This window comes from Chanodichthys erythropterus, chromosome 23 (assembly GCF_024489055.1).
Source record: "Chanodichthys erythropterus isolate Z2021 chromosome 23, ASM2448905v1, whole genome shotgun sequence".
NCBI lineage: Eukaryota > Metazoa > Chordata > Actinopteri > Cypriniformes > Xenocyprididae > Chanodichthys > Chanodichthys erythropterus.
The window spans coordinates 11,674,807-11,700,444 of NC_090243.1; the positions used below are offsets into that span (position 1 = coordinate 11,674,807).

The 25,638-nt window shown below is 35.8% G+C and overlaps 1 protein-coding gene across 13 annotated transcripts in view; it reads left to right on the forward strand.

Annotated features, from left to right (window-relative positions):
* Positions 1-25,638, forward strand: part of dip2ca (disco-interacting protein 2 homolog Ca) — a 116,853-nt gene that overhangs the window by 88,167 nt on the left and 3,048 nt on the right. For 3 of the 13 annotated variants that reach the window (XM_067377427.1, XM_067377435.1, XM_067377430.1), the window contains 18 exons: positions 544-663; positions 3,609-3,723; positions 5,095-5,234; positions 5,417-5,553; positions 7,213-7,421; positions 9,339-9,453; positions 9,917-10,118; positions 10,232-10,341; positions 13,465-13,545; positions 14,625-14,748; positions 15,389-15,510; positions 15,600-15,711; positions 15,793-15,902; positions 16,363-16,493; positions 17,959-18,127; positions 19,103-19,273; positions 20,928-20,957; positions 24,371-24,432. In XM_067377427.1, coding sequence (XP_067233528.1) covers positions 544-663; positions 3,609-3,723; positions 5,095-5,234; positions 5,417-5,553; positions 7,213-7,421; positions 9,339-9,453; positions 9,917-10,118; positions 10,232-10,341; positions 13,465-13,545; positions 14,625-14,748; positions 15,389-15,510; positions 15,600-15,711; positions 15,793-15,902; positions 16,363-16,493; positions 17,959-18,127; positions 19,103-19,273; positions 20,928-20,957; positions 24,371-24,432 — 2,260 coding nt within the window. Of the gene's footprint in view, positions 1-543; positions 664-3,608; positions 3,724-5,094; positions 5,235-5,416; positions 5,554-7,212; positions 7,422-9,338; positions 9,454-9,916; positions 10,135-10,231; positions 10,342-13,464; positions 13,546-14,624; positions 14,749-15,388; positions 15,511-15,599; positions 15,712-15,792; positions 15,903-16,362; positions 16,494-17,958; positions 18,128-19,102; positions 19,274-20,927; positions 20,958-24,370; positions 24,433-25,638 lie in introns of those variants that run through there. The other 10 variants (XM_067377428.1, XM_067377433.1, XM_067377429.1 and 7 more) reach the window with 7 other exon arrangements.

The window sequence follows — 25,638 nt, forward strand, 5'->3', positions numbered from 1 at the left end:
TCAGATATGATTAAATGATAGTAATTTATATAGTAGTTTTTTTTTTTTGTTTTTTTTTTTCACTATTTTAGTATCACTAAACGACACAAAACTATGTTGTATTTGTATTTTGTTTTTATCACGAAAGTGTTTACTTCAAGTTCTATACCACTAAAAATCTAAATCAAATAAATAATATTTAAATAAATGTATGTTTATGATTTTTATGTTGTCATTAAGATAATTAACCTAGCTTCTGAATAAAAAAAAACTAACAAATGTTTTAAAAGTTTAACAAATTTATTACACAAGTTGTACGGACTTCAGACTTAATCTTTAATCTTACTGGTCATTTTTCATGAAACATGAAGAGGACAAAATTTTGAATAAATCATTTGTAAAAATCCTCGTTGGGACCATTTAAAAGTTTGCTCAGAAATTTGTTCTGCTCATGTTTCATGAATTAGTCATATGAAAGTGACAGTGCTCTTTAATACAGTTTTGTATGTGTCCAAGATGGCCGTTCTTGTGATTTTTATAGTGAATTTGTGTGTTTGCGTGTAGGTAAAGTGGCTTGTGTCAAGTCCAGGGATATGCACTGGGCTCTAGTCGCTCACCGAGATCAGAGAGACATCAACCTGAGCTCCCTGCGCATGCTGGTGGTGGCCGACGGATCCAACCCATGTAAGCTTTCTCTCTTTCTTTCCTATCTCTCTCCTTTTATTAACACTTCCTTTCCCTTCAACCTTCCTCTCACACCTGTTTGTTTCTTGAAATACTCCTCTGACTGGAAACAAGCTGAGGTTTAAGCAGCTGTTTACACACCGAGCAACCTGAAAAAAAGCTAAAAGCATCATTCATAAGTGTCTAATATAAATGTATACACTCATATATGCCCTCTGGGATTATAACTCACAGAAGAGATGAGTCAGGATAGATGATGCCCAGAAGCCATTTTCCTTGCATATACAGATACATAATATAAATGGATGGACGCTCCGAAGGACAAAACGTTCCTTCTGCTGCCTGTTTCATCCTAATGCCAATGTAAATGCCAGTAAGATACAGTCAGTGTGTTTCTGATGGAATGTTCAAGAAGTAAAACGGTTTTAAAGAGTCATATGAGGCTTTTTCCTGGTCTTTTGAGATGAATAGATTGATGTACTGTGTAGACATAGCTGAACATTTATAACGCAGGGATCCCTTTCCAGTTTTTATTTTTGTTTCGGTAACTTGCAGAGATGGAGATATAAGCTGTGTCTGTCTTGTGAAGGTTTCAGATTCTTACTTACTTTGCTCTCCACTCAGGTATAAAAGCCACTGTGGGTAAGATTTAATGATGAACTTGCACCGTGTCGATGGTGATAACATTTCAAGAAATGCAAGTAAAAACAGATGTAATTTGTTGATGTAAAAACAGATGTAATTTCCAAACAGTGTGAGCGTAGCCATTGAAACGTAACATTGATTGGTGTATTGCAAAGCATTGAATACATAAATTGGTCGGAACAACTTGAAATATTATTATATTATATTATATTATTGTAAATTGACTTTTCATTAACTTCTGAAAGGCTGCACAACAAAGGAAATGTAATCGACTTTGTTTTCTGCAGGAAAATGATCTCTAGTGATGTCTAAGTTTTTAATGATTATGTGATGGTGAAGGGTGAGAAACCTGATGAGCCACACAGTTCCTGACCTCTTTTATAGATGGACAAAAAATTTAAGTTTCAGAAGAAAAAAATAGAAAATGTATATAACTTAAAGAAAATAAAGCCTATTTTTGGACTAATAATATTTTAATTATCAGTAACTGTTATACTGAAACATCTCATTACTGCAATTATATATTATTTATTAAATAATTTGTTGTACCTAATTTATCCTAATTTGGAGCTAATTTAAAAATTACATTTTTTACATTACTGTAATGAGAAATTAGATTTTTAATTTCTTAAATTTATTTTATTCAATTGCAATAATGATAGTTTTTGAGAAAATTGTGCTTAATTTTAATTAAAGGTGCCATCGAACGTTTTTTTTACAAGATGTAATATAAGTCTAAGGTGTCCCTTGAATGTGTCTGTGAAGTTTGTTCAAAATACCCCATAGATTTTTTTTAATTAATTTTTTTAACTGCTTGTTTTGGGGCATAACTAGAAATGCGCCGATTCAGGTTGCGGCCCCTGTAAATGCTCACGCTCCCTGCCCACGGAGTTTGCGCTTGCCTTAAACAGTGCATAAACAAAGTTCACACAGCTAATATAACCCTCAAATGGATCTTTACAAAGTGTTCGTCATGCATACTGCATGCATGCGTTGGATTATGTGAGTATAGTATTTATTTGGATGTTTACATTTGATTCTGAATTAGTTTGATAGTGCTCCGTGGCTAACGGCTAATGCTACACTGTTGGAGAGATTTATAAAGAATGAAGATGTGTTTATGCATTATACAGACTGCAAGTGTTTAATAATGAAAATAACGAAGGCTCTCTTGTCTCCGTGAATACAGTAAGAAACAATGGTAACTTTAACCACATTTAACAGTACATTAGCAACATGCTAAAAAAACATTTAGAAAGACAATTAAAAAAAATCACTAAAAATATCATGATATCATGGATCATGTCAGTTATTATTGCTCCATCTGCCATTTTCTCTGTTGTTCTTGCTTGCTTATCTAGTCTGATGATTCAGCTGTGCACAGATCCAGACGTTAATACTGGCTGCCCTGTGTAATGCCTCGATCATGGGCTGGCATATGCAAATATTGGGGGCGTACATATTAATGATCCCGACTGTTACGTAACAGTGGTCTTTTAAACAAATGAGATTTATATAAGGAGCAGCAAACAATGGAGTTTGAGACTCACTGTATGTCATTTGTACTGAACTCTTGTTATTTAACTATGCCAAGATAAATTCAATTTTTAATTCTAGGGCATCTTTAAATTAATGCCATAATGCAACACATTTAATGGTCATAAAAATAGGCATGATTTTCTTTATGCAAAATATAATTTCCATTTATTTATTTTTTTGTTTTAACATGAAGCATGACATTAGAACATGAACATTCAGATTTATATATTCAAATGTATTCTGTAATTTCAGCCAATAGGTAGACAAAATGTAAACAATCACAACAGAAGTTGTTTACATACAGAAATCTTAAAGGTATAGTCACAGAATCAATCTGTTTAATTCTAATTCTATTTTTTTGGTGCAATAAAGCTTAAACTAGCATAAGTGGTCTTCAGGAGGAAATAATATTTTAGAACAGTGTTTCCAAACCACATTCCTGGAGGCCCACCAACACTGCACATTTTACGTGTCTCCTCAATTAAACACACCTGATTAGGGTTATCAGCTCATTAGTAGTGACTCAAAGATCAAAAATGGGTGTGTCAGACAAAGGAGACATGCAAAATGTGCAGTGTTGGTGGGCCTCCAGGAATGTGGTTGGGAAACAATGCTATAGGATATGGCCTCTTTAAACTGGGTGTTTTTAGCAAACCATCCCTGTAAGAGCTCTGTTACAAATGTTATGATACTTCTAAAGGTGAGAACTGTTTAAATGTTAAATAAAATAGACGTCACATTTATTCTCTCTTTCTATGCAGGGTCCATCTCATCATGTGACGCGTTCCTCAATGTCTTCCAGAGTAAAGGTCTACGGCCAGAGGTCATCTGTCCATGTGCCAGCTCAGCTGAAGCCCTCACCGTGGCCATCAGGAGGTGGGAGGAGTGCTGACACATTGACCACTCACTCACCCTGTAACTTCAGCTTGTATCCAAACTTCCATCCAGAACATTTAGATCTTTCTGTCTCTTTTACGAGTTTCGTTTTCCAAAAAATTTGGGAAAATGATGGAAATATGGACACAAACTATTTTTCTGTTGGTTAGACAGACAGATTGAAGTTAATGGTTCATCCAGAGAGCTTTACTAAAGTCTGTGTATGTCTTTTTGCAATTTTCCAAAACCTTTTACAAGAAAATAATGTTTTTTTAGGCTGCCTCCATAATTACAGCCCTGAATAGTCCTGACATCTTTGCTTTGTGACCGAATCAAACTCGTGACAGAACGCAGAGCATATGGTTTTCATTCCACAGGATTAACTCCATCACTGGACGTTTTTACAGACCTTCTCTCTCTCATGACAAATTTGAGGATGAGAACAGCTTGTATGAATTTGAACAAAAAGTTAAATGAATTGAAAGTTAATAAAAGAGCCTGGTGTCATAGAAGAAAACATCACTGTCTATTGAAGTCAGAGGAAAAAGTTGTTTCAAATGCGACCAACAAAACGTAATTCCGATGTTTCTGTCATCAAAGAAGTTACGTCATTGTTATTCGTAGATTTACAGAGCAAACTAATAGTAACCTCATTTTTCACCTTTAACCCTCATTTGGTTTGGCCCATGTGGTTCGCAGAATATTTCTCACTCTGGTAATAATTTCCTTCCACGTTATATTTCATTTTTATTTCAGAGCTCTAGATGATTGGTCCAACATTACTGCACTTCTGCTCTGTTCCAAAACTTAGACAGCATTTTAAAGAGTCAGACAGTATGCACACACCCGACACGACAGCTGTTCGGAAAAAAAAGTCACCTTCTAAGATACCTCATTTTGATTGAATGTCCTTTGCTATCCCTGGATGCATTGCAACAGGCTTGTACATGCTGTTCAGGAAATGTTTATTATAAATATACTTGTATTACATTCAAAACTATATATACAAAATAGAATGGTGAGTCAAATGCTGTTGGAACAAATTCTAAGTTCCACATCAGTTTATTGTAAGGTTCCTTAGTAGGCAGCACCCTATGTAGTGTGCAGACAGCAAGGCAGCACACTAGTTTTTAGAACAGAGCTATTATTTTCAGCACACCCTGTTTTATGTATTTTGCTCAAATAAAGCCTGCTGTTCCTTGCCAAACATATGTTAGCTCAGATGGGTGTATTATGTATGGGTAGGGCTGTCCATCAAAACTAGTTGGACCAATCAGCTTCCTCTTCAGGTTTACATTGCATTAGCATCACTGTGAAGCTGGATTCGCAACCGTGATTCCATATGATCTTGCATTTTATTTCTCCTTTTAGGCCCACGGATGACAGTAACCAGCCGCCCGGTCGAGGAGTGCTGTCTATGCAGGGTCTGAGTTATGGTGTCATCAGAGTAGACTCAGAGGAGCGTCTGTCTGTACTCACCGTACAGGATGTGGGCACTGTGATGCCAGGAGGTACACATATGTACATGCATGAATGGTTTTGAGAAAGTCTAAAATGTGCCTTTGTAAATATTGTTGTACGTTAAAGAAGAGCCATTAAAGAAGGGCGTTTTTTAATGTGTACGCCTCTCTCTGTGTGCTGTATTTACTGCTGCATAAAATGTTTGTAATGTGTTGATGTTGTGTATGTGCAGCTCTGATGTGTGTGGTCAAACCAGAGGGAGTTCCTCAGCTGTGCCGAACAGATGAGATCGGAGAGCTGTGTGTGTGTTCCATCGCCACGGGAATGTCATATTATGGGCTCTCGGGCATGACAAAAAACACCTTTGAGGTTTGTGTCCTATCAGAGCAAGATCGATTTGGCTGTAGATTCTCCTTCCCACAATCCCTAGATCTCTGCTCGAACTGATGCTAAAGTGCTCCGATCAAAGTCTTTTCTTTGGCTTGTTTGTTAAATTGCTCTGAAATAATGAATAGGGCATTTTCACACTAAGGGCCAGATTTACTAAACAGGGCAAATTTGTGTGAGAGTGCAATTCCAAAAAATGGGAGTGGAAAGTTCTGCGTGTGATCTACTGACGACAGACAAACGCAGACACAGTCGGATTATTTCCACAATTACCAACACAAGCTACCAAGAGCAATGCAAATTAGCTTCTGGTTTAAGACTTGCAAGCTGTTAGTAAATCTGGCACAAAGTCTGATATCTGAAGCCGGATTTCACCTCCTAGAGTACAGAAATAAAACAGGTGATCGTGAGATAAAGTACAAGAAATTAAATCACAAATGTGAAATATAATATCACGCTATGAGATATAAAGTTGCAATTACAAGAAACACAGTCACAAATGTGAGGGAAAAAAGTCACATTTGTAAGTTAAAAAGCCCCAATTGTGAGATACAATGTTGCATTTGTGAGATAAAATGTCACAATTATGAGAAATAAAACTGCAATTGTGAGATAAAATGTTGCAGTTAGGAGAAATAAAATTGCAACTGTAAGATATAAAGTCAAAATCAGAAATGAAGTTTCAACTGTGAGAATTATGCTGCAATTATGAAATATAAATTCACAATTGTGAGATACATATAATTACAGTATAATATAGTAATATACACTAGAAAGTTGCAAAAAAATGTTTCTCGAAATTGCGACTTTTATTTTCTTTTTTTACTTCAAAGCGAAACTAGACTAAATTGCGTGACCAAATGACACAAGTATACAAATATTCACTATCCAAAACTATTTAGGTGCCTATTTTCTCAAAAAAAACAAAAAAAGAACAACAACAAAAAAACAGTTCAGAGACCAAATAATTAAATGTCACCCTAGCCTCCGAATAAAATAATGCCAGATCATTGAAATGCAACATTTTGGACTCGGCCAGTGGCAAATCTTGGATATTTTTATCTAATCTTAGATTTCTGTCATTTACAAAGTGAAAATCTGTTACATGAGCTACATGAAGTCTATGAATTTAAATCTAAATGTAAAGATTCAATTTTCAACCAATCAGTAATCATTTCAGTGTATTGTTAAATGGGTGAGAAGTGACACTGACTGTATCGCTCCCGCCAAAAATATGTTATATTTTATCCCACTCCCACCCAAAACTTTCACGTTTTATCTTGTTCCTGCCTGCAAAAGCCCGTAGGAAGAGGTCTGTGTGGATTTTTCAGTCCTGGTCTGGTTAGATTCTGTCTCGTTCTTGTATTTTTTCCAATTTCCCCACACACACGTCACTTCAGATCTCCAGTGACAGACTTCTCCGTGCTGTTATTATTAGATAATTATATTTTGTGGGAGCCCACGAGTCATTTCTTTCTCCCGCTTCCCCCGCACGTATCAGTATCTTCCCTCCCGCATCTGCACTCTACTCCATAGCCATAATTCTAGAGTCAACTTCCACATTTTTATAAAGTATTGGATTTACAAATGTATAGTTTGATCTTCATTTGTTGATCAGTCTTTTGTTTTGTTGGCTGTCAGGTTTTTCCCATGAGCAGCTCTGGGGCGCCTATCAGCGAGTACCCCTTCACACGTACAGGGCTGCTGGGCTTCATAGGCCCGGGTGGGTTGGTGTTCGTCTCTGGAAAGATGGACGGTCTGATGGTGGTGAGTGGACGGAGACACAACGCTGACGATATTGTCGCCACAGCGCTAGCGGTGGAGCCCATGAAGTTTGTGTACAGGGGCAGGTGAGAATACATTAAAAACAAACAAACATAGCATATTCTTCTTCGTCATCAAAGACTGGGTGGTATATATAGAGCATGAGTTTGTTTGCTTTGAACATGCTGAGTGCAAATTAAATGGATTTAACACCTGCTGGGGTGGCAAGAGCAAGAGTGTGTGTGCTCTGTGTGTTGTGTTAGTGTTGTTCTGTTTTAGTTGCCTCTATGAAAGTACCTCAGGTTTTATTCATCAGTTTTCTTACAGCTTTACGCAGTGTGGTAAAGCAGATGTGTTACAGTAATAATGTAATTTTAGCGCTATAGGGTTATTATCGTTAACTAAAACTAAAGTTGTAAAAATAAATTTTCATTACTTGAAACAAAATAAACATTATCTGAAATAAAATAAAATATAAAAAAAAATTTCATTTAGTTTAAGTTGAAGTACTAAAATAATAAAGCAATAATTGACAATGGGCCGTTGAATTATTAGAAAATAATGCACACCCGAGGTGGTAATGCGGCCACAATGCGAAGCCTCGGGTGTGCATTATTTTCTAATAATTCAATGGACTGGAGTCAATTATTCTGCTTATACTATGGTTACCACACCTCAAGATATTGTTCAGAGAGAGAGAGAGAGTATGTGTTTTCTGTAATTTTGTGGCAAAAACATGTCAATAATTTGTCGTTTACCATATCTATTTGCTTGGTCATTGTCGTTGTGGGTTTTGTTTCTTTTGCTGTTGTAGGCTGTACGGACCTTTGAAATAACTGAAATCAGCGTTTCCCTGAAAATAATTGCACACCTTAGAACGTTCGTCAACCAATTGGATTCAAGAATTCAACAGCCCCATAGTATAACTAAAACTAAATAAACTAATACTTAATACAAATTATATTGACATTATATCAACATATTTGAAAATAATAATAAAAATGACAAAACACCAAAATTACTAATACTTTAAAATTAAAATAAAAGAGAAAATCAAATATAATTCAAATATAATTAAAAAAATGTATCTTTTGCAACACATAAAAAACATTATTGTAAAGTATTAATCATTAATTAACCAGTATTATTTTCATTATTAATCATTATAAAATAGTTAATAAATGTAATTAAATAAATGTAATCTCAAAATGGATCTTTACAAAGTGTTCGTCATGCATGCATTGGATTATGTGAGTATTGTATTTATTTGGATGTTTACATTTGATTCTGAATGAGTTTGAGGCTATGCTCCGTGGCTAACGGCTAATGCTACACTGTTTGAGAGATTTATAAAGAATGAAGTTGTGTTTATGAATTATACAGACTGCAAGTGTTTAATAATGAAAATAGCGACGGCTCTTGTCTCCGTGAATACAGTAAGAAACGATGGTAACTTTAACCACATTTAACAGTACATTAGCAACGTGCTAAAGAAACATTTAGAAAGACAATTTACAAATATCACTAAAAATATCATGTTATTATGGATCATGTCAGTTATTATTGCTCCATCTGCCATTTTTCGCTGTTTTCCTTGCTTACTTACCTAGTCTGATGATTCAGCTGTGCACAGATCCAGACGTTAAAACTGGCTGCCCTTATGTAATGCTTTGAACATGAGCTGGCATATGCAAATATTGGGGGTGTACATATTAATGATCCCGACTGTTACGTAACAGTCAGTGTTATGTTGAGATTCGCCTGTTCTTCGGAGGTCTTTTAAACAAATGAGATTTATATAAGAAGCAGCAAACAATGGAGTTTGAGACTCACTGTATGTCATTTCCATGTACTGAACTCTTGTTATTTAACTATGCCAAGATAAATTCAATTTTTAATTCTAGGGCACCTTTAATAATTCAATTCAATTCTGGCCACTAGTTCCTTGTTCAACATGTTTTAGGGGTTGGTCTGATATCTCCTTTCTGTATCTCCATCTCCAGGATAGCGGTATTTTCTGTGACGGTCCTGCACGATGAGAGAATTGTGGTCGTTGCCGAGCAGCGGCCAGACTCCACAGAAGAGGACAGCTTCCAGTGGATGAGCCGTGTACTGCAGGTATTTGTCCTTTTTATACCCACCCTTGCCGATCGATTTGAGCAGCGACAACTTGCTATTCCCGTCCAGTCTGACGGGAGTCACCTTAATCACTGCGTAACCCCAGTCACCATCCAAACTGAATTAGAGATCAAGCTATTGCTGACCTGTGTACTTTCTGTCAGCACTTTACGGGTCCTTACTGGCATGTAAAAATAACAAGAAGCATTCAGGCACAGAGGTTGGCCTTCATTTCCACCCACCCAGACGGTTCCATTCCACTCTTTTGTTGTAGGTCATTAATCTTGCAAATATGGTATTTTTTCCTTTCACTTCCTGAATTCCCATTTGGTAATTTGGTTCTCCCCGAGGCATCGGTAAAGGTCAGCGGCTGCATCAGATCTCAGCTGGCAGCCTCTTCTCGGCTTCTTACGAACTCTATTTTTAAACCTCACCTGACAATCGAATACGTCTCTTTCTGCAGGCGATAGACAGCATCCACAACGTGGGGGTGTTTTGTTTGGCTTTGGTGCCTGCTAACACTCTTCCCAAGACTCCGCTGGGAGGGATCCACCTGTCGGAGACCAAGCAGCTGTTTTTGGAAGGCTCCCTGCATCCCTGTAACGTCCTAATGTGCCCTCACACCTGCGTCACTAACCTGCCCAAACCCAGACAGAAACAGCCAGGTCTGTCTGCAGCAAGGTCACCTCAGATGTCAAACGAAATTAGAAGTGCCAGAAATGCTGTGTCTGTTGTCGCCTGCTTGTTTATTATGTACTTCCTCTGCTCGGTCCTGTAGAGATTGGACCCGCCTCTGTGATGGTGGGAAACCTGGTCTCAGGGAAGAGGATCGCTCAGGCCAGCGGCAGAGATCTGGGCCAGATTGAAGACAATGATCAGGCAAGAAAGGTGTGTGTGTGGTACCATGGGGCCTCGATTTTCATCTGTCACTCCATTCATTCTCCCTCCCCTCTCATTCATTCCCCACCTCCAGCAAACCATCCAGTCCCATCCAGCCAAGAATATGCACAGAAATCGGCACGTATTAGTCTTTAATGCCGGCGTTTCAATACATTAAGCTGCCTCAGGGGGCTTTATTGCTTTTAGAGGAGATGTAGCACCTGAGTCCCAAACTGAGAAAAAATACCAGGTGTATTAGAATATTTAATAGTTAAGAAACTATATTTTGCATTTTATTTTTTATTATATATATATATATGTATAAGGTTTTTAAAAGTGTAAAAAAAAGAAGTTTTATTAAGTGTTAACAATGAGATTATGTGGTTTTTATAATCAGTTAACACTGCTTTTGTCATTTTTTACAAGATGAACAAAATTTGTCACCAAAAAAGTTGTTCAAAATTTCTGTTTTACTGAATTACACTTTTGGTTATACCAAATTACAGTATTTTCAAACATTGCTAACAGGCTGATAGCTAGCTACCTAGCAAAAGGACAATCAAACATTTTATATTTAGTACAAGTTTTTAAAATATTACAAAATTTTCCATTTTTTATAATAGTTGTACGAAATGACCTGATGTTTCGGGACATGCATATGAGCAAGTGAAATCATGAATTTTTCAAATAGTTAAGAGAGAGTTAGTTACTTTGCATCATGACCATGTGGTCCTTTGCAGGTGTCTGAATGATGTCATATCCTGTCACATGATATTGACCGTATGACTTGATCCAAAATGATCCCTTTAAATCGGTTACTCCGAATGACATCAATGAAATTCATTTTTCCAGATATTCTTTCTCATAAAAAGGCAACGACTTCTACACATAATTTTAATACCATTTTGTACTATGTTAATATATGATGTTATAAAATCATGCCAAAATAAAAAAATATATACATTTATTACATTTTAAGATATTTTAATCACAGATGAAATCTTCAAAATCTTTAAAATACCTTTATATGAGAGCTCTAGGTATACTATCTTACATACTTTGGATGTCATTTCTTTGTTTTTTTATTATTATTAAGCCCTTGGGACAAAAAAACGACCCGTCACGTCATTGACCCATATATATATATATATATATATTATATATATATATATATATATATATATATATATATATATATTATATATATATATATATATATGGGTCAATGTATGTATATATATGGGTCAATGTATGTATGTACTGTATATATATGTAATAAAAAGAAATACAATTAAATAATGTTTTATTATACTAAAAGTAATTAAGTAATTTAAACTAATTAAAATAAAGAATAAAATTCAAACAGCACATACATATTTGTTGTTTTTTTTAAAACAAAATGCATGTAATAGAAAAACGATGTATTTTTAGACAGTAGAATTCCCTTTTTTTTTTTTTTCTTAATTATTACAAACAGTGTTTTTTTTTCCTCTGGTCATTTTCTCAGCATGAAATATATGAAATAATTCAGTCTCCTGCATCTGTCACAAAAAATTAAAGACAGATTATGATTTTCTTCTCTGTGTTTTCATTTTGGTGCTTAATGTTTGGAATATTCCACACATATCACCACATGGATAATTTTAGTCTTCTTAATTAAACCTCTGATGGTAAATTTTCCAGGTTTCTTGACGACGGGTGATTTGCAACAGATGTTTTGTATTTTATAACTTGTGTGGATTTAAATCGCTTGTGTCACTTACATCAGCGGGAGTCAGATAATCAATCTTACAAGTCGACTTAAACACGTTGCAGCCTCTTATAAAGTTACCGGCCAACTTATTACACACATTTGGCGCTCGCCGAGCATTCGTTTTGAACCCTGTGTGGCACGCAGTAATTGTCCCGACTGGATTTGTGGTAGAGGAACTGACCCCTGACGGCTTGTCAGACCTCTTCCTCTCAGCCAGAGTCGTTTCATACCCAACCCCTACAGAGAGCATTCTGGGAAACTGTTAAAACATTATGTCACCAAACCAGAATTTGACAATTTTATGCTTCTAAAACTTTTTTGCTTTGAAAGTAAGGATTTTAAAAGCAGTTTTGTGGAAAACGTAGAGTACTCCATTAGAATAATTATTGCACGCTGGGCTCTTTTTGGGAGGGCTGGATTGGTCGTTTTTGTGCTGTTAGTGTTGAGTTGATGTCTTTGGTTTTGCTGTGCTGTCAGTCAACCACCTCGACACAAATACAATCCATTACGCTGCCCTCTCAGGCTGAAAGATGGCAGCCATTATTCCGTCAGCCTGTCTGCTGTGCACAACACCGTAACCTTAACACACACATACACAGGAGCACAGCTGTCGGCCTCGCACACAAACCACATATGCTCACACACACTCAAACAAACATGTGCACAGGCTCAAAAATGCACACGCATACACAGTACCGCAACAGTTGTTGGCTGCTGCCTCTTGCATGCCTTCCTCATCCTCTCTCTTTCGCTCATTCCTTCACACCCTTCCAGCCCTGCATGGGTATGCGCTGTCTGACACCAACAAATGTTACCTCCTCCATCTGCGCTGCTCAAGGAAACACAGCCGTCCATGACTCTTTTCCATTTTTACACCTCGAAGTGTGTTGTTTTTTTTTTTTTTCGTTGCTTCCATCCATTCATGCATATGAAAATCAGGCCCGTTGAATGAATGGAAATAGTTTTATTTCATGCTTTTAAGAGGAGGAATGCGATCCGATGTGAGAATAACACTGGGAGTTGAGGTAACACACGACTGCATTCACTTCCAACTTAAAGACCAGCACCGCTTACTAATGACTTTAACAGGTCTTGCTAATTGCAAGAAAACATTCTGTGTTTTAACAGTTACAGTCAAATGTCATGTTTCTTTTATAATATTGCATTTGGCAAAACAATAAATTGATTCAGGTTAATTAGACTTGTTAACACCCACGTTTTTTTCCTACTCATATGCAAATATTTTACTAAAAACTGTGTGTATTAACATTTTCTGATTCAACAATTATCACATTTTGGGAATATCATGTAATCTCCCTTAAATACTTAAATCTCAGATTTTGTAATAATCATCACAGGCTTCCTTTTTCCACCTATAGTTCCTTTTCCTGTCTGAGGTGTTGCAGTGGAGAGCTCAGACCACCCCGGATCACGTGCTCTTCACCCTCCTCAGCTCAAGGGTATGACATGTAATAAGTAAGATATATAGATACTGTACATACGCTACCGTTTATAAGTTTGTGGTAAATAAGATTTTTTTATGTTTTTGAAAAAAGTCTCTTATGCTCATCAAAGATGCAGTTATTTGATCAAAAATAATCAAAAATTCTACACACTAAAACACTAATATTGTAAAATATTATTACAATTTAAAAGAGCTGTTTTTTTATTTGTATATATTTTAAAATGTAGTTTATTCCTGTGATGGCAAAAGCTGAATTTTCAGCATCATTACTCCAGTTTTCAGTGTCACGTGATCCTTCAGAAATCATTGTAATATGCTGATTTGGTGTTCAACAGCATTTATTTTAAAAAGAAAAATATTCTAACATTATAAATGTCTTTACTGTCACTCTTGATCAGTTGAATGTGTTGCTTTATAAAAGTTTGTGTTGCTTTATAAAAGTATATAAGTTTAAAAGTATATATAAAAAAAATTGTGGAAAAAAAGCATCTTTCTGACCCCAAACTTTTGAATGGTAAATATTATTAAATAAATTTAAAAAAAAAAAAAAAAAAAAAAAAGTGTGTATTATTTATATTTATTCATTTACATACATATATATATATATATATATATATATATATATATATATATATATATATATATATATATATATATATATATATATATATATATATATATATATATATAATTTAAACATATATTTGATTGTTTATATGAATGTTTTTTCTTGTTTTTTTTATTATATTTTATTAATGAGAACCACTTTTTATTAAATACCACTACCATTCTGGTGCTAGACTGATGACTCATGATGTGCATGAGAAGGAGTACAAAGAGATATCTCAGTTTCCCCCCTCTAGGGAGCAGAAATTGGTATCATAAATGATTTTGCCCTGGTTTTCAAGGGATACGTTTTTTTTTATATACTAAATTTGTGACCATTTGTCATCGCAGGCTATTTTGAACACCACATGCCCTCCATAGAAGAGTTGTAATGTGATAACTCATCCTGAGCTGAGAACTGTGAGGAAACTGTGTCGTTGACATGTTTGTGTATGTATATGAACGTAGGGCGCAGTCCTGAGCTCATTGACGTGTCTTCAGTTGCATAAGCGGGCGGAGAAGATAGCTACCATGTTGATGGAGCGAGGCCACCTGCAGGACGGTGATCACGTTGCGCTGGTGTACCCGCCTGGTAGGACACTATGAACTACAAATCTACAGCTCTAAATCTGTGATCAGTCCCACTATATTCATGTTATAATACTCTAAACCAGGGGTCTCGAATTATCTGGAGGCCCCTAGCATTAGTGCAGTAAATATTATATTCCTTGACATTCTCTGAGATTGGACACCAGAAACATCACAATCTGGCTTTTATATAACGGTCAGAAATTATTTACAGAGGAGCTATTATGCTTTTTTACATTTTTAACTTTCTTTAGTGTGTAATGTTGCTGATTGAACATGAAAAAGGTCTGCAATGTTACAAAGCACAAGGTCCGCTACAATCACAAAGTGTTTGACCAGTCACCACACACTGATTTAGCTGACCAATCAGAGCACATTGCGCTTTCCTTCATCGAGACAGGAACTAAACAAAGCGTTACTGACAGACTGTGAAGAGAGGTGCTGCAACAATGTAAAATTTGTGAAAAAATAATGTGTTATTTGAATGTTCAAGCATGAAAACCTATTCTAGGGCATTCTATTAAGGGCATAATAGGTCCTCCTTAAAAATGCTTGATACTTGAGAGGCCATATAGTTTGAGACCTCTTATCTAGGATAAAAAATATTTACTACACATAAATATATACATGTTTATAATTTACAGGTATAGATCTGATTGCTGCCTTTTACGGATGCCTGTATGCCGGCTGTGTACCAATTACAGTTCGACCACCACACCCCCAGAACATCGCCACCACCCTGCCCACTGTGAAAATGATTGTGGAGGTAAGTGTTGACCTGAGATCCTTCTCTATGTAGTATATGATTTGTGAAAAAAAGCAAAAACAATCGCTAATATATGAATTTACATCCAGGTGAGCCGATCAGCATGTGTGATGACCTCACAGATCATATCCAAGCTCCTGAAGTCGAAGGAGGCGTCTGCCGCAGTGGACGTCAGGACGTGGCCTCCTGTTCTGGACACAGGTGAGAGTGGGTCAAAGGTCAGATGGCTTCTTTAGAAAATGTAAAGTTGGACATTCATTTAATATCTAACATGTTCTCAAGATGATCTGCCAAAGAAGAAGCCCCCTCAGCTCTACAAACCCTCCAATCCAGACACGCTGGCTTACTTGGACTTCAGCGTCTCCACTACTGGGATGCTTGCAGGAGTAAAGGTGAGTATTTATTCTCTTGTTTTGTGTGAAATGAGAAACCCCTGCTCTTTACTTCCCCAATACAAAAAAAAACGGAAAGAAAATGTTTGAAAACCCTCTCAGTTTACAGTAGGTAAGATCAGATGTCATGTGCACAGAGGAACTTTTCTATTTTATTGTGTGGAGATGAAAACCAGGTTTTGAACAGACAGCTGCTATTATGTCATAGGAGCCATGAGTGTTTGCGGCGTCCACCCAGTATTGTGTAGTTCTTCTGTCCTTTGACCAAGAACTGATCTATTCAGGCCCCTAGAAATCCTATATAACCCGACACTTTTATATTTGCTAGCATTTCCACTTCAAACATGGCAGCGGAGTTGCAGTCCTCACAAAATAACTCCTACCTTGTCTCATGATGATAAATGCATTTAAGTCAACAAAATATATTTTATAATTATATATTTTGTATACATCTTCTCAGATGTCCCACACAGCCACCAGTGCCTTTTGCCGCTCTATAAAGCTCCAGTGTGAGTTGTATCCCTCTCGTGAGGTGGCCATCTGCCTGGATCCATACTGTGGCCTCGGCTTTGTCCTCTGGTGCCTCTGCAGGTGAGAGTAGCACGTTTACACCTGAATTTACAATTTGAAAAATATGTACAACAAGATTTAAACTTATACTTAAACAAATGATCTTTATGAACTCATTCACATTGTGTCTGCAGTGTTATTCATTGTTGATTTTAAAGGAATGGTCAGGTTTCAATACAATTTAAACTCGCATTTGTGAGTTATAAAGTCAGAATTGTGTGATAAAAAGTCAGAATTACTTTATAACTTTATATCACACGATTCTTACTTTATATCACACAATTCTGACTTTATATCTCACAATTCTGACTTTATATCATGCAATTCTGACTTTATATCTCACAATTCTGACTTTATATCATGCAATTCTGACTTTATATCATGCAATTCTGACTTTATATCATGCAATTCTGACTTTATATCACACAATTCTGACTTTGTATCACACAATTCTGACTTTATATCACGCAATTCTGACTTTATATAACGCAATTCTGACTTTATATCTCACAATTCTGACTTTATATCTCACAATTCTGACTTTATATCTCACAATTCTGACTATATCTTGCAATTCTGACTTTATATCATGCAATTCTGACTTTATATCTCACAATTCTGACTTTATATCTCACAATTCTGACTTTATATCTTGCAATTCTGACTATATCTTGCAATTCTGACTTTATATCTCGCAATTCTGACTACATCGCACAATTCTGACTTTATATATCACAATTCTGACTTTATATCATGCAATTCTGACTTTATATCTCGCAATTCCGACTTTATATCACACAATTCTGACCTTAAATCTCACAATTCTGACTTTATATCACGCAATTCTGACTTTATAACTCGCAATTCTGACTTTATATCACACAATTCTTATTATATATCAGCCGGGATTAGTGTTCAGAGTTTGCCGAGAGGATTTCACTGTGCCTTTAGTTTGCACTCTGAGTTGCATCCTGATGTTGTAGAGATATAAACTCGCAATTGCGAGAAAAAAGGTCAGAATTGTGAGATAAAAAGTCGCAAGTACCTTTTTTATTTCATGGTGGAATCAAGCTTCCATATTTAACAAAAGCTCCACATTTTTACTTTTAAAGTTTCACAATTCAGAACAGTTCTTTTGATTATTTGGATAAATAACATTTCAAACATCCATGTACAGCTCAGCATCAGAGTATTTTTAACACTCTGCAGGCTGATGAGCCACACAAGTATTGAACCAGTTTCTGAGTAGACCGCTGCCTTGAAAAATCTTGGTTTTGTGCTGCGTTCACTTGAGTGTGTGTGTTTTTATGCTGTGCTGTGTCTTCTCTAGTGTAAAGTGTGTACTCAGCTCCTGTCTCGCTTGACTGATGTGTTGTTTTCCCGATGTGTCTTATTTGTCAGGGTGGGCAGGTTCCTCTGCTCTTGTGTTGTGTTGTTCTGTGGTGGTAATGTTGCATTCTCCTCTGTCTTTTCCCACTGGGTGAAGTGTGTATTCAGGGCATCAGTCCATCTTGATTCCCCCGTCCGAGCTGGAGGTGAACCCCGCTCTGTGGCTGCTGGCTGTCAGTCAGTTCCGGGTCAGAGACACGTTCTGTTCGTACTCCGTCATGGAGCTTTGCACCAAGGGGTTGGGCCTACAGACAGAATCCCTCAAGGTACCCGATTCTCTCTAAAGTGTCAATCATTAGCTTCCTTTCCTTCTTGAGGAAGCTCTAAAGATTTTTTCCATTAGATTTCATGTTATATTTGCAACAGTGACAGAAGGTGATTGTTGGTGGTCTTGTGTGTGTGAGTGTTCTGTGTTCAGGAGGTGTGACTGTGTATAATTAACGTCTGTTCTGAGTTAGTGAAGGAAAGGCCGCCCGTGCCTCCTGGCGAGCCTGTCTTGTAAAATCTTGTTTTATTTACTCTGATTTAGTCATTGAGATTGCCATAGTTACTAACTGCAGTCTGGAGCAGAGTACAGTTTATTAACATCACAACAATCAATGAGGAGGAAAAATGAGTCCCGACCGAAAGACATTTTTTGGTATAATGAGGTAGAACTGGGAAAATGTTTTCTCTTAAAATGTATCCATTAGGGCATGTTTATTATTATATTATATTATATTATATTATATTATATTATATTATATTATATTATATTATATTATATTATATTATATTATATTATATTATATTATATTATATTATATTATATTATATTGTATTGTATTGTATTGTATTGTATTGTATTGTATTGTATTATATTATTGGTTGATTATAGTTATAACTATTAATATGAATAGAAGAATATTATGTGTTGAATTAATTTGATAATAACACATCCTTGACATCAGCTGATAAGAAATAATTATTTAAAATTAAAATATTTTAAAATAAAATGTTTAAAATGAATTAATTATACAAACATTCAATCCTGTGTTACATTATTTCCCTCTGAATATTTTGTTTGACTAGGAAATGTCACAGAAGTTAAATGTGATGCAAATACTGTTTCATGTTGCTTTGAAATGTTTTTTTTTTTTTTTTTAAATGATGATAAATATTCTTGTTCTTGTACACTTGACAAAATTTAAAGGTTGATCGCTCAGATTCAAAGTCCTGTCTCTCTCTATCCCATCCTTCAGTCCCGTGGACTTGACCTGTCTCGCGTGAGGACGTGTGTGGTGGTCGCTGAGGAGAGGCCCAGGATAGCCCTCACCCAGTCCTTCTCCAAACTCTTCAAAGACTTGGGCCTGCACCCGCGAGCTGTCAGCACTTCCTTTGGATGTAGAGTGAACCTGGCCATCTGCCTGCAGGTTAGTTGCGTTTGACTGTGTGCGTGCCAGCGATTAATCTGGTGCTGACCAGAAAACACAAGGCAGAGATTGGGCTGTAATCCCAATCCCAGCGTTGTTTTAGCAAGCCGACTGCAGCCGGGATTAGTGTTCAGAGTTTGCCGAGAGGATTTCACTGTGCCTTTAGTTTGCACTCTGAGTTGCATCCTGATGTTGTAGAGGTAAAATCAGGTCAAAACTTAGTAAGTCAACAAATAGTACTAGTCAACTGATACAGGGTTTTCCAATGCTGCTGCGAGTAGAGTGGTCAATTGACTGGGATATTATACGGCTCTTTAGAATACTTGATTCTGATTAGTCAGTTACAGCATTCTGTGGTCAAATATTGATCAAATGTTGCAAAATATTTCTGTTTTAAATAAATGCTATTCTTTTTGGACTCTCTATTCATGAAGTAATCCTGAAAAAATTCTATTACTGTTTCCACAAAAAATATTTAGCAGTACAACACTGATAAAAGAAATGTTTCTTGAGCAGCAAATCAACATATTGAAATGATTTCTGATGGATCACATGACACTAAAGACTGGAGTAATGATGCTTGAAAATTCAGCTTTGCCATCACAAGAATAAATTACATTTTAAAATATAAGAAAACAGTTATTTTAAATTGTAGTTCTATTTCACAGTGTTACTGTTTTTACTGTATTTTTGATCAAATAAATGCAGCCTTGATGAACATAAGAGATTTCTTTAAAAAAAAAAAAAACAAAAAAAACAATAAAAAATATCATGCAAAATATAATAAAATAAATGATAATCAGCATTTCATGCCCATTTATTTATTTGGTAAGTATATGTCCATTAATGTACTGTCAGACAGCCACAAATAAACCTTCTTATGGTAAGATTCTGCTGTAAACTCTGGAGTTTATTTAGCAATAAGAGCAGTTTTAAATTACTTTCATGAAAAAAATGTTGGATATTTTTTGTTACCAGGCAAAAAGCACCACAACACTTTATCATACTACAGATGTTTCCATGGTTACATACTAGTAGAGAGAGATAAATTATTTTACATTTAAGAGCATAATGACCATTAAATCATAAGACACTCTAAACAACCTCACAGTTTCTTTATCATCTGGGTTGTGGGAGGGGCAGAAATGAGACTTTGAGTTCAACTGAAGTCAAAATGAACCACCAAATCTTCCCATATTATTATATAATATATATAATTATATTATAATTATATAATATTATATAATCTATTATAATAATATCACAGCCTTAGTGACATCAGCTGATAAGAAACAACTAAAATGAAATATAATTATATTTATACATTACTTAATCATATTAAATTGTTGATTATATTTTAAAATATAAGAAGTAATATATAAATAATACATTTCAACCATTTTTTTTCTGTCAGCAAATGTCAATAAGTGCGTGTGGGTGAGCTAAAATAATAAACAACCAATAATATCTCCTTTTATTATCTGTATTATTTTGACACTGCATGTTGTTTTTCCTTCTTTTGCCCCACATTGTTCTTATATCCTCCTTTTATATTGCATTTATTCCCTTTCTTTGTCACATCCACAAATCTTCACCCTGTATTCCTCTTTCCTCACTCTCTCCCTGTCTCTCATCTGCTCACTGGCTGTTGTAGCCCCACAGGCTCGGGAAGCTTGCAGATCAGGTAGGGAAGTCCAAACGCTCCCCGCTCGATCTGGCATTGGGTGTGGAATGGGGTCCGACTAAGCTTTTTTTTTACCCCTCGGCTGCTGGGCTCTTGATCCTTGCAGTGTGTGGCTTTTGCTAATGTAGTGGAAGCAAACGGCTGGATCCATCTGAATCAGTGTGACTAATTTATCAGACTAATGGCTGACCTAAAGGGCTGCTTAGTTTTGAACAGGAAAGACACCCTCAGAGCGGTGAGATCCAACACTCCTCCAGTGAGATTGCCGCTCACCTGGACTTACACCGGGGTCAAGAGTTGCGTGTTATTGTGCAGCTGCAGTCATTAGTAGTGTTCCTGTAGCGTAGAGCTCTATAATCACAGCCATTAGGTGGAATCGTGCCTCCCCTCCCTTGTCCGCCACATTGTTTTACCGTGACATCACAAACACAAGGGGCTTTGTTCGGAACATGAGTGCCTACACATGAAATATCACAGACTCCGGCACTGTGTGAGTCAGTGATCTGAAATGCGTCTCCAAGGACCGTGTCTTGTCGACAAAGCCAGTTGTTGTTCTTCAGACACAGGGAGACCTCTGCTGGCCCCGTTATGTTTGTGAACTGAAATTGCAGATATTTTCTCATTTAGATTGAGTTGAACAGTCATTGCAAATTCAGTAATGATCAGTCGTGAAAAATAATTGCGTTCATTTGATCAAAATGATGAGTGTTCATTTGTCGCTTGCACTCAAAGGCAGCAGTTGTTTGTATTTTGTCTGTTCATTTCTCATTTGTATTGTTCCATAAAGGCCATTTCACATGACTCACGTCGACAGTCCCCAAATGCATCAAAAAGGAGCGACGCATTATGCACAGTTTAAATGCTGTAAAGTGATGCTCTCAGACAGTCAGTTCACTGCTGACTAGGGGTGTAACAATATATCGTGTCACATTATATCGCAATACAAAAATGCAACAATATGTATCTTGGATACTGACAATATGTATTCTGTGTAGTTCACCCAAAATGTAAATTACTGTGTGAGGAAAAAATTCAAGTTTACAGAGTTTTAGTGTCAGTACTACATTAAACTACTATAATGTTGAATATAATGTATACTAATGCAATGAGGGAATATTTGTGGGTTCTGATAATGCCAAATGTCTTATGTTACCAGTAAATATTTGTATTTTCAGCTTCAGAATCATGAATATTTTCACTCTGGTGTCACCATTGTCCTGTGCGTTGGGTTATTATTTCCACTTCCAGTGTAATACCAGATTTAGCATTTTAATCAACAGTTATTTTTTTTTTGTTGTTAACCTTTTACCTTATGTCTTGGAGCATCTCAATAAGTTCAGTATCGTGATGTGTATCAAATCGTGACGAGGGTATCGTTACACCCCTACTGCTGACCTTGCAAAATGTTGCCAATGACATAATGAAAATCTGAACAAGAATAAAGAGAGAATGATCCTGTACATCACAATATATTGTCAAAAGCATATTATGACATTCAGAAATCGGATTGTGACAAAAAAAAAATCAGGTATGTAGCCGGTTTTGTTTGCTGTAAGGATGAACTAATATTAAAATTTGCTTGTGTGATCAATACTATTTTGTAAAAAATAAAACACTAAAAACTAAAATCAATCCTAGTAAATGCTACAAGTGAATTACATATGTACTGTATAAAATATGGATATTTATTTAAATTACTAGTGAGTATTAGATTATGTAATCTAAAGGTAATCTAAATGTAAAAAATAAGAGAAATGTCAGACAAAAGTCAGCAAGGTGTTTTTGAGGTCAATTATTGTGCCTTTAGCCCCAACAATGGGGCGCTTTTTACCCCAAATATCATGCTTTTACATATTCTTTGGGTTTTTTTAAAAAAATGCTGATTTTAATACTATGAACAAAACTGAAAATTATTAACAAGATCTTTGTTTCTAAATATATTTGGTCATTTTGTCAATTCTGATTTACTACATAAATCTAAAAACAGTTTAAAGCTGCAATCCTTAAGTTGTGCCTCTTTGTCGCCATCTCTGTTTGAAACCTGCAATTGCATTTATTTGTGGAATTATCACCTTATGTGGGTTGTGCATCAGCACGGCTCCTCAGCGCGGATGAATCTAATGTTTGCTGTCAGTCACCACATCAGTGTGGATACTGTACTTCAGAATCACAGATTCTATGTCTTGGAAGTATGTCCAAAATGACAATTTTCACCGGAAAAGGAACTGTAAATAACATAAAGTAAATAACATGTCTAGCGATCGCTTAGATTAGTAAGTTTAGTTGGTAAAAGGTTATAAATGATCCGCCACCTGCAGCATCCTCATATACGATGTAGCCTACTAGCTGGGACTCCTTCTTTATGTATAACAACATAAAGAAATATGTAATAACATAAAGACGAACGGCAGTAACCTTGTATTTCCGGCAGAAGCCTACCAGTACCACTCAAATTAGAACACATTATTACAAGCTTACTGTTGTGAATAACTCTAAGGTAAGGAGATAATTTTGACCACTGGCTGGTTATGTACTTGCTCAAAAATTGATTTGGGATCATTTTTAACCAAAAAAAAGTTACGGACTGCAGCTTTAAAATTGTATCAAATTTCTCTGTATAATGAACACAACTAATCATAATGAAAGTGCTGCGATGAGTTTCTGTGCCAACTATTTTTTTATGAAAATCAAATCAAATACGCTTTTTTTGCCCTGGTATCCTTGTTGTACCCTATAACAAAGGCAAAAAGCCCCAATTTTGGCCATCTGTGACACTATCTGCAGCACTTTTCTTGTGTAGGTCAAAGCATCGCATTACGCTTGTTTTGCATTGGTGCATTGAAGCTCTGATGGGAGTCTGCAGGAGCTTTAAGGCAGACCTTAGTTTATAAAGCCGCTGGTAAATGCTCTCCTGTTCACCCATTGGAAAAAGTTCTGCAATGCCGGGGCGCTTTCACCGCAAGCAGACATTCAGATCTTTAAAGGTTCCGTCAGCTTTTATCTACGCCTGTCTTTTTCTCCACTTCACAAACACCCACACGTTTGTCATCCCGGCTTCATAAACGATTCCTATTTTTTGCTCTGCTCTCTAAAACGCCTCCGTTCACAGCATCATTTATAACCATGTGCCTTTCTGGGTGATTGTTTAAATTTTGGGTTGTTTCTTCCTCAGTTTGCTGCTTGTCTCGCCCTTTTTTTTTTCCCAAACCCCTCATCTTTTTCACCATTTTCAGTCTGTGTTCTCTAGGCTCTGCTACTAACTAGTTAACAGCTGAAGTGGGTTACCTCTGAGGAAATTGACCAGTTGAACCCTTCCCCTAGAAAAATCACTCATAGCTAGTTTTCTGTACAGTATATTGTAAACTGTATTAGTGTGTGACTCCTGGTTAACAGCTTCATGGTGTGCATTTCAGGGGACATCGGGACCAGATCCGACTACTGTGTATGTGGACATGAGAGCTCTACGACATGACAGGTGAGACATTTAATGAAAGTGGAGAAATCTATAAAATACTGATAATGGAAATGACTCGAGTGAGCTATCAGACAATAGGGGTTTAATATTGGCCAATGCTGCTGGTGATATTTAGAGAGTAAAGTGAATTATGTCTGATAAAATGGTGGAATAATGATATCATTTATCATATAATAACAAATTAGCTGTACTTTTTTCTTTATACTGAGACGTTAAATAATGAGACAGTTTTTTTTTGTGGTGCTGACAGACTTTGCATACATTTGTTATGAATATTTTTTTATGGTTTGTGTGCATTGTACAGCATTATACATGGTTTTTGAAGTATAAGCAATTTATTTGTTGAATTTCCATCTCTCTCTCTCTCTCTCTCTCTCTCTCTCTCTATATATAGATAGATAGATAGATAGATAGATAGATAGATAGATAGATAGATAGATAGATAGATAGATAGATAGATAGATAGATAGATAGATAGATAGATAGATAGATGGATAGATAGATGGATAGATGGATGGATGGATGGATGGATGGATGGATAGATGGATGGATGGAAAAAAGATGCACTGTCAAAGTAATAAAGTTTTATATATATATATATAACTTTATTATTTTGACAGTGCATCTTTTTTTAACCCACACCTTAATTAATGTTAGTTAAATAACCCTTATAAAAACCTTATAAAAATCCATTTTTTTTTATTTCTTACTATTAAAAAAGCCTGTCAATAGAATAAAATAACCACAAATAATGTCATGATTACTGAACTGAAATTAAAATATTATTACTAAATGAAATTCAGTAAATGTTTAAAATTTATTGTTAAACATATTTTTAATTAATATCTAAACTACATTAATTTAATGGATATCAACTAAGATCTTTTTTGTGAAATCTTTAAAATTTTGTAAATATAATAAGAAATTCTCATTATAATAATAAATAAAATATATAATAATTAATAATTAAATTTTTTCAGAGCCCCACACATGACATGAGGACAAACATTTATGATTTGTGGTCACGAATTAAGAATTAATTCCCACAAATTAAGAATTTGTTCTCCCATTTTAGTAAATCGTGGCCACAAATTAAGAATTTGCTCCTCCGTTTTAGTAAATCATGGCCAATGAACTAATTCATTCCCTCGTTTTGATTCACTTAAAATGAGGGAACAAATTAGTAAAACGTGCTGATGCATTAGT